This window comes from Perca flavescens, chromosome 8 (genome assembly GCF_004354835.1).
Source record: "Perca flavescens isolate YP-PL-M2 chromosome 8, PFLA_1.0, whole genome shotgun sequence".
NCBI classification, from domain to species: Eukaryota; Metazoa; Chordata; class Actinopteri; order Perciformes; family Percidae; genus Perca; species Perca flavescens.
The window spans coordinates 3,338,927-3,352,780 of NC_041338.1; the positions used below are offsets into that span (position 1 = coordinate 3,338,927).

General features: G+C 42.2%; 1 protein-coding gene across 2 annotated transcripts in view; it reads right to left on the reverse strand.

Moving 5' to 3' along the window:
- The window catches only part of bcl2l13 (BCL2 like 13), a 21,907-nt gene continuing 8,053 nt past the window's right edge, over positions 1-13,854 (reverse strand). For both annotated transcript variants that reach the window (XM_028584720.1, XM_028584719.1), the window contains 3 exons: positions 13,011-13,083; positions 12,720-12,848; positions 1-1,054 (listed from right to left, as the gene is read on the reverse strand). In XM_028584720.1, coding sequence (XP_028440521.1) covers positions 11-1,054; positions 12,720-12,848; positions 13,011-13,083 — 1,246 coding nt within the window. In that variant the 3' untranslated portion in view covers positions 1-10. The remainder of the gene's footprint in view (positions 1,055-12,719; positions 12,849-13,010; positions 13,084-13,854) is intronic.

Here is a 13,854-nt window from a genome sequence, read left to right on the forward strand (position 1 = left end):
GAAAGATTTTCTAATGCCTCCTGTAGTTAACGGCACCGTATGCCATTACAGCAGCAAGGACCACCAGTGCAGCACCTCCATAAAGGAGCACTGGGAGCTCTGGTTCTGGCTTTGGCTGCACTGGGGGCTCCTCAGCCAGGGATTCTACAGGGGCCACTGCAGCCTCTAGGACAAGGGGTTCAGTCGACGGGGCCTCCGGTTCTGCCACAGTCTCTGGCTCGGGAGGCACTGCAACGGGCTCCGGCTCCTGTTCTGGTTCAGGAGCTGGTTCTGAGGTGGCTTCAGGATCTGCTGGCTCTGCCGGGGTTTCCTTGGCTAGAGATGGTGGTGCCACCTCAGCAGGCACTGGGGCGGTGGGGGCAGATGGTTCTGGTTCTAGCTCAGGCTCAGGCTCAACTGCAGGAACAGATGAAGGTGCTGCAGGTTCTGGCTCAGAAGGAGGGGGAGCAGCAGCAGCAGATTCAGGGACCGGGGGAGGCAGCTCTGGTTCTAAGGAGAGGAGGGAAGGCTCCGCCGACAAGCTCGCAGGCTTCTCGATTACAAGCGGTTCCTCTAGTGAAAGCAGGAAGGCCGGGGCTGGGGAGCCTGCCTCGGCTGACACTGGAACAGGTGGAGACTGGTCCCTGAATTCTTCCCTAAGCTCGGCTAGCTCGCTCTCGGTGCCTAAAACGCTCATCATGCTTTCGTCTATTGCTCCAACTTCCCCTCCTTCCTCCAGCAGCTCAGCATCTTCGCGCTCGACGTGGACAATGTCCGAGTTTGAGGAGTTGTTTTCGCTGCGCTCCTCGGCCAGAGCCACGCCCTCATTGCTGTCCAGGCTCTTGACGTCTTCGGGGTCCATCGCACCAACCTGTGCCCAAGACTCGTGGCCGGCCAGAGACGCGGGTAAGCTTTCCGTCTGCCAGGAGCTCTGCTCGCTGCTGTTGTTGTTGTCTCCAGTGCAGAGCAGCGAGGAGGGGGGGCTGAGCTGGTCAGGGAGGATGTAAATGTCGTTGCTGTCTTCAGCAGTGGTCACACCGCGCTCCTCCTCTGGCTCGAGGCTCAAGATTTCACCCTGTGGTAGACGGAGACAGAGACAGTATCAACATTCTGTTGATTAGGAAAGCTGAAGCATTTTGAGCAATTGATTCAAGTGAAATGTTCAATGTATGATCTTGTATAAGGACTCTGGGTGCAACATGATGGAAGAATTATTTCACCCTAATTCTTATTCAGATTAGACAGTGCTGCAAAACTCTTGGTGAACATTGAAATAACTTTTGAACTGACGGCTTTCAAGTGCAGAAGTCTACAGTAAATACCGAATAACACTGCACCGCTGTACACCTTAAGTTAGCCTTGTGTGCCACCTAGTGGTACGCAGCTATTTATCAACAATAGATGTGGGGCCATCTGCGAAGCTCTCTGGTTATGTAACGCACACATCATATGATCTTGTGGCTATGAGTCACTGGCACAGAGGTCAGCTTGCTCCAGCAAACTATGTTTAAATAAACCAAATGTCTGCTGAACTAAATACACATTTGACCCCAAAATATTAAAAAAGGTTGAACTTTTTTTTGCCAAAGCTGGTTTTTCATGTCAGTATTTGAAATAACTGCAAGGAACAAACCAATATCTGAGACTGACCACACCAGCCATATCTTTCCATTTTGCTGAGAGTGATGTGATGCAGAATATACAGCATGTGGCTCAGAAATAGGCCAGCAAGTGTTCACACGGAGCACAAAGGAACAAGATACACACTGACGTGCTTAGTGTCTTGAGGGGAAACGTTGAAAACAGTGGATTCATTCATAGGTTGTGGTGGGTGGCAGTTTGCTGCACCTTTACATTTGAGTTTTATCCTCTCACATTATCCAGCAGCAAAATCTAACACTGCCCACACAACAGCCCTGCAAGTCTAGGTTTGGACAGGTCTTAACTTTGGACTTGTGCACATCCTCATCTTATGTCAGAACAATGCAATATAACTCACTGCACCAGAGCACAAACATTATGAACAAGCCATGTCTCTTCAGTTGTTGCTATCCTACTTAAAGTGCTCATATTATGCTCATTTTCAGGTTCATAATTGTATTTTGAGGTTGTACCAGAATAGGTTTACATGGTTTAATTTTCAAAAAACACCATATTTGTGTTGTACTGCACATTGCTGCAGCTCCTCTTTTCACCCCGTGTCAGGTCTCTGTTTTAGCTACAGAGTGAGACCTCTCACTGCTGTAACATCTTTGTTGGCAGTCGCACATGCTCAGTAGCTAGGTAAGGATCACATCATCTAACTAGCTGTTTGTTTCTCCAACTTCAGTTGTGCAAGGCACGAGGGCGCACTTCCAACTTTGCGTGGACTACCTGCAGAACAGCGACATGAAAGTAGTTCTTTTGTAGATTTTGGAGAACTTGTGTGTGTTGTAGCAGTGTTTTGCCATTCAGAACAAGCTAGCATGCTACAGTTAGCCACTTTGTTTCGGCTAGTGACGTGGACGGCCCTGCCGATTTTGACCAGCTCACCCGGAGACTGAAGGCAGGACACATTCAGAAACCCGTATCTCACTCAAAACAGCACGGATGTTTTTTTTTTCAAAGTTCGTATGCGTGTGGAAGCACCAGAGACACAAAATAACACCCAAAATCCCAGAAAATTAGATTTTTTCATAATATTTGTACTTTAATGCTGTTCCAACAAGACTACGAGCCATGCTAGCTGCTTTGTCAGGCTGTGCTTAGGCCTAGCAGCGCTTTGTGCTAAATGCTAACTTGAGCATGCTAACGCTGCTCACAGTGACAATGAAAACATGCGGATTACAGCAGGTATAACGTGAAGCGTGCTAACATTTGCTACTTGGCGCGCAACACAAAGTGCAGCTAAGGCTGATGGGAAGGTCATTAGATTTGCATATTTGTTTGTTTAAAAAGAATATCACATAGGTGTGACCTAAACGGACAAGACTGAAGCCGACAGCGGGCCCAGCGGTGTTTGTTTGCGTGAGTGCAGCAGACAGAGCGGTTCTGACAGCAGAGAGTCCAGCTCCCAAGGCAACTATCTCATTTGAAGAAATAATATGGTATTTTGATCTTCAGTGTCCCGGACCGCCAATTTGCATCTGATCCACACGCCATTTAAATTCCGAGCAAGCATACCGTATGTAAACTATAATTGACCTATGTAAATATGACATGGTTAAGCTGTGAAGGCTATTCTCCTTAAAAGGACTTTTGGGGGATGCAACGGCAGCTGCATCCAAGGAAGCAGGGAAGAGATTAAATCTTACAGCGTTCCATCGTTATCCAACGTTTGCTTTCTCCATAAGCTGATTTGCATGTGAGAGAGCAAGAGGGTTTCACCCTCAGGTTACAGGCTCGCCATCAGCTGGACAGAACAGGACAGGGATGCCATGTGGTCGAAAATCCACAGCAAAACAGGAACATTAACTATCAATCCTTCTGCATTTACAGTACGTTTCAAGCTCCTGCTTCTACAAAATCGTCACTGATCTCAAATTTAAACAGACAGTAAACCTCAAAAGGAGGTTAGACTGAGTGCCACAGTTATGTTGTCAATAAAGAATACAAACTGGGTTTCCCAACCCGAAGAGCACAAGCACCAACTATAAACCATCACACAGGACAAATAAGCTATCCTACCAGGTGGAGTCCAAAGCTAGATTCATAGTGATGAATAATAACCCAACTTAAAATAGGATTCATGCTGTTCTTTCCTTAATGCTCCATGTAGCTAGGAAACACACACTAACACTAACCTGTCGAGAGGCGTGTTCCACAGTTCTCCTCGCCTTAAGGCAAACCATATCAAACAAGTCCACATTCCTGCTGTAGAGCCTAGCTAGTCTACTTACCCTGGCTCTACCTTTTCCTTCTCACTGAGCTGCTAGCGCTTCACTGTAACACAACATTACCCTGCTCTGACACTCAACACTGAATCTGAAAATATCTCTAAACACAAGGGCTGCTCGATTATGGAAAGAAATATAAAATCACGATTATTTCGGTCAATATTGAAATCACGATAATTTAACACCATTACTCGTTGACTTCTGGAAAGATGTTGCAATCATTGAACTTAAAAAACAGTGGAAAAAGTTAACGTTAAAAAACACATACAACTGGGAAATGTGCCATAATACTTTTCCTATTTAAACTATTTTTTCATTCAGAACACAACAGAAAATAAAAGTTTATTTGCAAAACATAATGAGGTAAATAATTGTTTTTCTCAATTATTCTGTTTTTGTGATCATTGGGAGGCGAAATCATAATCACGATTAAATTCCGATTAATTGTCAGGCCTACTAAACACCCCGATTCTGTCACAGTTAAGAGTACTTGCTACATTGCCACATACGGTCAACATGCTGCATCCACTTGCAAAACCAAACATTAGCTATGAGATGTTACAAAAGGCCCACTTTCCAACAAAATGTCATATGTACTCTTGACATTTATGAGGATTATGTCATCACTGTCCCTAACGGACAAGCGCCGCAAGAGGTCACACAGCAGCTGACAAAGAAGGACTGCTAGACTGCTCGTCAGCATCTAATTTCACCCTATGTTGGTCATTTATCACCATCTAGAATGGCTACGCAGGCTGAGGCCAGTGCCCGTTCTCAGCATTTTTTCCACAAATTTATGTGAACCAAACAGACTATTTATTAAATTGACCTTCCTCCCACAATTGCTTTTGACTCAACAATGGAAAAGCAAATACATTCTTAGCATTGATTTATATTATATAATCATGTTTGGGACACACTATTATTACCTTAGACTTCATACAGAAGCCCAGACAAGTTGAGGACTGAATGGGTTTATGAAACCTTGCATCTTTGGGAGAGGCCTGGGCAAAACTCCTTTTTAAAAACAGTCTGCTGTTATGTGCAGCTACACAATTTGCATCAGTAAATATTGGTTTTTGGCCGGTCCCCATTAACAGTGCTGGGGCAGCAGTGAGACTGATGGATAGTCAAAAGGACAGAAGATGGATGGGTGCCCTGTTTAAACCTTGGCAGTCAGCCCGTGTGCTGCTGCTGTACGAGTTATTTAGCAAGCTACAAGTGGGCCAGTCAAGCCCCTGGTGATGCTGTTTTTAGAGGATTATGGAGATTTATTTTGGGAGTTTCCTGAACTTGCACAGGCACTCTAGTCTGATCAATGCAGTGGCACAGTGATGTACATTATTTCACCCTGGCCGTGTGACATAACATAGGGGGAGCACTTTACACTGTGAAGGGTGCTGGGTGACATGACTCAGGCTGGAACCCTGACTGCACCTTACCCTTAAAATATCATCACTGCAACATTACCACTTCCAAATAGCAGCAGCAGATATTGCCAATGTAAAACCAAGGGCCTGTACAAGTTGCTTTATTGCCTTTTAAGGTTTGCTGCTTTGACTATCAATTTACCACCAAATGTAAAGTATGTAGTAAAATAACGTATGACTTCATTAACCCTTTCTCTTCACTAAGAGGCCAGGTGCAATTGTCAGCGTGCCACTTTTAAACCTCAGGAGTCATATTACATCACACTCACATTGACAGACAGTAATATGAAATGGCTGTTGTGCACACTCAGTTCTCAGGCAGCGGTTTTCACCGTCAGACATCACTGAAGGACAATAGTCTGATTACTCAGGAGGAAAGACCGACAACAGCACGCAAGCATTACAGACTGACAGACAGGAGACAGGCTGTGACAAAGAGGTCGGTGGGGGGTACAGCCACCCAACTACAACCAATTCATTACTCTCTCCAGTTTACAGCTTGTATATAGCTCCTTTATTGCAGGATTTCTTTCACCACGTCGACCATTTTTGTCTCCCCCTTGTCCCTCTCTAATCATGGCCTCCTCCTTCTCCTCCCCGTCCCTGGCTGTGCCCTGTCTGAGGGCTGCTGGTTTTGTTCCTGCCAAATCAAGTGTACATCACATTGGGGTCATAATAATCCTTATTGTACTCTGATGTAACTAACAAAGGCATTATGAGAGGCACCCAAACCTACTGTAACAACTTCACCGGAAAGTGACCCGTACTAATCTGTGCGTTTAAGACTGTTTTGAGTCGTTTCAACAAAATAAATGCGGGAACGGATTACTACAATCATGAATATGATTATGAAAAAATGTTTCAGCACTCCATCTCCTCCAATATAAAAAGTACTTGGTGTTCCTCATTTAGTAGCAATTATCAGTGTTATATTTTCTTTTCTCACACATTTGTGTGTGTGTGTGTGTGTGTGTGTATATATATATATATATATAAAAAAGTCAATCCATACAATATGTTTACATGCAACCACTCAACAATGACAAAATTGGAAATGTTGCGAGATAGGAGAGACCTATTCGGCTGCCACTAGTTTTTCACTGCTGCACAGTCACTCTCTCAGAGTAAACATTCTCACACACGCGCGCATCCAGACCAATGAGCTCACTCTGTGGTTGCTTCAACATCCCGAGTAAAACATCCTACCTCAATGTGAAGTCTTGGAATCCCCGGGGCACTCGAAGAAACAATAGTCCTAGTGATGGAGTGGATGTAGAAAGAGAAGCGTGCGTGCATGCATGCAGCTGTCAAACTAATGGAGATTTCACTTTGCTCTCACTTGCTCACCATGCCCATCCTCTTTGTCCCTCATCTCTCACCCCTCCCTCCTCCGTATTCCCTCCCCTCCTATCGCCAGTCTCTTCATGCAATCCCTCTCTCCTCCTTCTCCCCCGCTCCATCTCTCCATTGCTGATCCTGCCCCAGCCTATCATCCGTTCATCCCGTGACATAACACTGAGCAAGAATGTCGCTTTGTTTGGAGCCGGCACATTATGTTCACGTTACACGGCCCGAAACCGGACAGAGCATCATGACACGAAGGTAATGGCGACTGGAGCAGTGGTTAATGTGTCGAGTCATGTGACCCTTCATCAGCATGACCTTGTTCCTAGGGAGCCATCTGTGACGCAGTATTCTACTGCACTGGAAAACAAAACGCTCTGCAATATTATCACAAAAAAAAAAGAAGCTAAATCTAGCAATCTACAACACAAGAAACGGCTATAATATATTATGTCTATAATACTTCGAAAACATATGCGTGAGTAAGCACTACACTGGAGTTGCTTTATATCAGGGTGTTCTCATCTGAGGAATGTCACAGTTTAATGTTTCAATATGCACTGACGTGCATTTGACTGGCAAAACAGTTGAAGTCCTTATTACATTACACAATAATAAAAGTCATAATTAAAAAAGAAAGAAAAGGGAAAGTCAATAAGAGTCAATGTAGATTACATATTGCAATAATAATAATAATATCAAAATCTTACAGCGAGTCATTATGGAAACAAAACTTGCAAGATATTGTGTTGCTACTTTGGCCAGGTCATCATCAAAAAAGCGAACAATTACATTAATGATTTTGTCCATGTTGAGATTAGTTGCTTCATGTATAAATATTGAAAACGTCGCATTTTGTGTGGGACAAGGCCATGGGTGTTTAAATAACTGCCATGCTGATTCCAAACAAACAGCTTTGTCAAGGCAGTTTGGTCTTCAGATAGCTTTTTACACAGTGGCTGGACCATCATGACGACAAATCAAGTTCCACTATGAACGTGCATACACGTGTTGTTTTGAATCACAAAAACGGTCGGTCAGCGAAGGTGCTGTCGCAGCGGTAGCTGTCGTTGCCGGTAACGTACTTGTGACTAGCATCTAATGACTAGCAAGCACTTTCTTACCGCTGTTGCTGTACATTACAGTGAGGAAAATAAGTACTGGAACATCCTGCTATTTTGCAAGTTCTCCCACTTAGAAATCATGGAGGGGTCTGAAATTGTCATCGTAGGTGCATGTCCACTGTGAGAGACAAAATCTAAAAAAATAAAATCCAGAAATCACAATGTATGATTTTTTAACTATTTATTTGTATGATACAGCTGCAAATAAGTATTTGAACACCTGAGAAAATCAATGTTAATATTTGGTACAGTAGCCTTTGTTTGCAAGTACAGAGGTCAAACGCTTCCTGTAGTTTTTCACCAGGTTTTCACTAGAGATGTTCCGATACCGATACCAGTATCGGTATCGGCTCCGATACTGCCTAAAACGCTGATATTGGTATGTACTGGAGTTTATGCACCAATCCGATACCACGTAATAAAGCCCTGAAGAAAATCTACGTTAAAGTAGTTTATTTATGTTCCTTTTCCGTTATAACTGACTGTCAAACTGGAGAATAAAAGAAATTTCTGTGGCATTCATTGTTTGTGTTGGTTCATGTTTCACAAAGAGTTTAACCTGAGCCAGACCGACAACAATGATAGAAATCATATCACATCCATACAGAGATAGTAGTATACAGCTGTTATACATCATATCACATCCATACAGGGATAGTAGTATACAGCTGTTATACATCTTATCACATCCATACAGAGATAGTAGTATACAGCTGTTATACATCATATCACATCCATACAGAGATAGTAGTATACAGCTGTTATACATCATATCACATCCATACAGAGATAGTAGTATACAGCTGTTATACATCATATCACATCCATATAGAGATAGTAGTATACAGCTGTTATACATCATATCACATCCATATAGAGATAGTAGTATACAGCTGTTATACATCATATCACATCCATACAGGGATAGTAGTATACAGCTGTTATACATCATATCACATCCATACAGAGATAGTAGTATACAGCTGTTATACATCATATCACATCCATACAGGGATAGTAGTATACAGCTGTTATACATCATATCACATCCATACAGGGATAGTAGTATACAGCTGTTATACATCATATCACATCCATACAGGGATAGTAGTATACAGCTGTTATACATCATATCACATCCATACAGAGATAGTAGTATACAGCTGTTATACATCATATCACATCCATACAGAGATAGTAGTATACAGCTGTTATACATCATCATCATCACATCCATACAGAGATAGTAGTATACAGCTGTTATACATCATATCACATCCATACAGGGATAGTAGTATACAGCTGTTATACATCATATCACATCCATACAGGGATAGTAGTATACAGCTGTTATACATCATATCACATCCATACAGAGATAGTAGTATACAGCTGTTATACATCATATCACATCCATATAGAGATAGTAGTATACAGCTGTTATACATCATATCACATCCATATAGAGATAGTAGTATACAGCTGTTATACATCATATCACATCCATACAGGGATAGTAGTATACAGCTGTTATACATCATATCACATCTATACAGAGATAGTAGTATACAGCTGTTATACATCATATCACATCCATATAGAGATAGTAGTATACAGCTGTTATATATCATATCACATCCATACAGGGATAGTAGTATACAGCTGTTATACATCATATCACATCCATACAGGGATAGTAGTATACAGCTGTCACATCCATACAGATAGTCATATACATGTTACATCCATCCATACAGGGATAGTAGTATACAGCTGTTATACATCATATCACATCCATACAGGGATAGTAGTATACAGCTGTTATACATCATATCACATCCATACAGGGATAATAGTATACAGCTGTTATACATTATATCACATCCATACAGAGATAGTAGTATACAGCTGTTATACTGTACATCATATCACATCCATACAGGGATAGTAGTATACAGCTGTTAAAACATAATCAAATATATGACACTCTGGTATCGGATCGGTACTCTGTATCGGCCGATACGCAAGTTCAGGTATCGGAATCGGTATCGGGAAGCAAAAAAGTGGTATCGGGCCATCTCTAGTTTGCACACACTGCAGGAGGGATTTTGGCCCACTCCTCCACACAGATCTTCTCTAGATCAGTCAGGTTTCTGGGCTGTCGCTGAGAAACACAGAGTTTGAGCTCCCTCCAAAGATTCTCTATTGGGTTTAGGTCTGGAGACTGGCTAGGCCACGCCAGAACCTTGATATGCTTCTTACAGAGCCACTCCTTGGTTATCCTGGCTGTGTGCTCTGAAAAGTTCGCCACCCCAGGAGGGGGTCATTGTCATGTTGGAACACCCAGCCTTGACCCTTCTTCAATGCTCTAACTGAGGGAAGGAGGTTGTTCCCCAAAAGCTCGCAATACATGGCCCCAGAAATGCTCAAGGTCATCCTCTCCTTAATACAGTGCAGTCGCCCTGTCCCATGTGCAGAAAAACACCCCTGGAAAAGCATGATGCTACCACCCCATGCTTCACAGTAGGGATGGTGTTCTTGGGATGGTACTCATCATTCTTCTTCCTGCAAACACGGTTAGTGGAATTATGACCAAAAAGTTCTATTTTGGTCTCATCTGACCACATGACTTTCTCCCATGACTCCTCTGGATCATCCAAATGGTCATTGGCAAACTTAAGACGGGCCTTGACATGTGCTTGTTTAAGCAGGGGAACCTTCCGTGCCATGCATGATTTCAAACCATGACGTCTTAGTGTATTACCAACAGTAACCTTGGAAACGGTGGTCCCAGCTCTTTTCAGGTCATTGACCAGCTCCTCCCGTGTAGTTCTGGGCTGATTTCTCACCTTTCTTAGGATCATTGAGACCCCACGAGGTGAGATCTTGCATGGAGCCCCAGTCCGAGGGTGACTGACAGTCATGTTTAGCTTCTTCCATTTTCTAATGATTGCTCCAACAGTAGACCTTTTTTCACCAAGCTGCTTGGCAATTTCCCCGTAGCACTTTCCAGCCTTGTGGAGGTGTACAATTTTGTCTCTAGTGTCTTTGGACAGCTCTTTGGTCTTGGCCATGTTAGTAGTTGGATTCTTACTGATTGTATGGGGTGGACAGGTGTCTTTATGCAGCTAACGACCTCAAACAGGTGCTTCTAATTTAGGATAATAAATGGAGGGGAGGTGGACATTTTAAAGGCAGACTAACAGGTCTTTGAGGGTCAGAATTCTAGCTGATAGACAGGTGTTCAAATACTTATTTGCAGCTGTATCATACAAATAAATAGTTAAAAAATCATATATTGTGATTTCTGTATTGTTTTTTTTTAGATTATGTCTCTCACAGTGGACATGCACCTACGATGACAATTTCAGACCCCTCCAGTATTTCCAAGTGGGAGAAATTGCAAAATAGCAGGGTGTTCAAATAATTATTTTCCTCACTGTATCTTCCTTAAACATACGCTGCAGAAGCAAGCACCCAGCTCCCTCAGTTTGAGGCACCAAGTGGTAAACGGCTTCCTCGTCTCCCCCTTCTCCACCCTTTTCCTCATTTGTTTTGTCCTCAACTAAATTCATCTGATTGGTTTAGAACTTTCTTATTTTTTTTTCTCTAAAATACTTTGCATCTGATTGGCTAGAACTCTTATTTCTCTAAAATAGTCATACGCCGGAAATCCAGCACCAGGCCGAGTACTTTAAAGTGCTCATATTATGCGCTTTTTCTGTTTCGTAATTGGATTTAGAGGTTATATCAGAATAGGTTTAATAAAAAAAAAAAAAAAAAAAAAAAAAAAAAACACATTTGTTGTACTGCACATTGCTGCAGCTCCTCTTTTCACCCTGTGTGTTGAGCGCTTTGTTTTAGCTACAGAGTGAGGCATCTCACTTCTGTTCCATCTTTGTTGGGAGTCGCACATGCTCAGTAGCTAGGTAAGGACTACTAACCAGTCAGAAGCACAGTATGAGGGTGTGCCATGCTAGCAGCTAGGCGAGCATTATAACGTGTGTTACAAAGTGACCACGTTTGTCTCTGAAGTAAAGGCTGGACTACAATAGAGCTGTTTGGAGCAGTTTGTGAACAGTGTTTTCTGTTGGAGATGGTAAGTCCCTTTGGGGTGAACTTTGGGCTTTTTCACTTTGTAAACCTATAACGTGCAAAAAAAGATATATAACACAATAAAGGAAAGGGAAAAACCCGAAAAGCATAATATGAGCACTTTAAGCCTTGAATCATGTTTCCTTATGAAAAAAAGCATCATATTGCGTAACAGAAATATAATCACATTTTTTGGTCTGAACTATGATTAAATGTATGTGTGTCAACAGATGGATGTTTAAGTTGTAAGTAGATTACATAAAGCATTTGACTCCTGACTAATAGGAGGATGGGGCGGCTGGTTGTGTTTTAAATGTTTATTTGTGTTATTATGGGGCTCTTCGCTGCGGGTTCGGGACCTACCTTTGCTGCATGCCATTCCCCCTATCTTACTCCTTTCATGTTTTCAGCTGTCCTATCAAAATAAGGCCTAAAATGCTCCCCAAAAAATCTTTAAAAAATAAAAATTATTATTAATATTATTATGGTTGGTATTATAATGCTAAAGAAATACCAGTGATTAAACTTAAATACTGTGTTTTTATGGAGATGGTCTGATGAGGATTTATTGTCATGTATACTTATTGCAGTATGATGTACATTTTAATCACGTGTATGTTAATATGGTAGTAGATAACAGAAAAGAACAGGGACAGGGACTCTGGGGTGTGAAACATCTGTACATGTCAGCTCACTGATGCCCTCACCTGGCTATTTTGAGTTCTGTACATCCATTTATCATTTGAGCATGGTGCAAGCATTTTTCATCTAAATATGCGCACTACAAAAACTTTTTAATCCCAGGTGACTAAGTTTGAAATATAGGGGTAAACATATAATGGATATCCTCCATCGCGTGCTTAAAAACTCACCCATCCCCCTTGCTGGATGATGTAGCCAGCTTCAGCCTCCTCTAGGTAGCGCACCCCCAAATGCAACAGAGTTGTCAGTGACTGGCCCTCGCTTTGTAGAGCCTGGAGCAGCACCAAAGGTACTAGCACCTGGGAGAGAGGAGAAGAAGTTAAAGGGGGAGCAGACAAAAGGAAAGAAAAAAAAAAAAAAAAGGAGTGGGGACACAAAGAGGACACCGGTAAAAAAAAACAAAAACAAAAAAACACACACGGCAGATTGAATGTTCATGATCAAACTCATGGCTGACTCACATTGCTCCAGCCTCCCTGTGTGTGTGTTGAGAGATCCTGTGTTGTGTCTCTGAAACTCTGGTAGTCTAGAGGCCTGTAACACAGACATAATCAATGGTATTAAACATAAGGACTACATATCGCTGTTTAGAATATCGCTGTTGAAATGACCTAGAATTATTGTAAGGAGCCACCACACACCCTGTATCCCACATTAACTTTTTTGTCCACCTGCCAAGAGCTGCTAAAAAAAACCAAAACATATTTGGTCGGAAAGACTAGATTTGCCTTCTAACTTCTCCAGGTTTGGACTTCAAATGTGGGCAGACAGAAAATGTGTTTGTGTTGTCCGGGGCTTACGGCTTCTCTTGAATTTGCTGCATTCTTTCTGTGCATATCCGTGATTTCTGTTATCTGCTTTCATGATGTCAGATTGATGTTGGGTTGGTACTCACAACGTTTTTTTAAGCGATCCCGTGTGCCAGTGATAATTTGTGAAGCCACACCTTCCTCCCGGGTCAAATTCACACACCTTGAATCTATTTTTTTTATATTATGTGCTATATAATATAAACCGGTTGTCTTTTAAAGTGCATGTCAGCCATGTTTAGAATTAAGACTTTTACTATAGTTGCAAAATTGTGTGCCCTCTGTGTTCTTCATTTTTTTAACATGATCGTATATCCAAGGAACACCCAAAAAGCTAGGGCTGGACCCGAATATTCGTTTGGTGGGTTGGTAATCGAATTGAAATTTTTTTTTTTTTTATTTTGGTTTATTTATTTTCTGCATTTATCTCTCGTTCACACTCCAGTCCAGTTGGTGGCGGTAATGCACATTTAAGTTGGTTTGCCAACCGCCAATA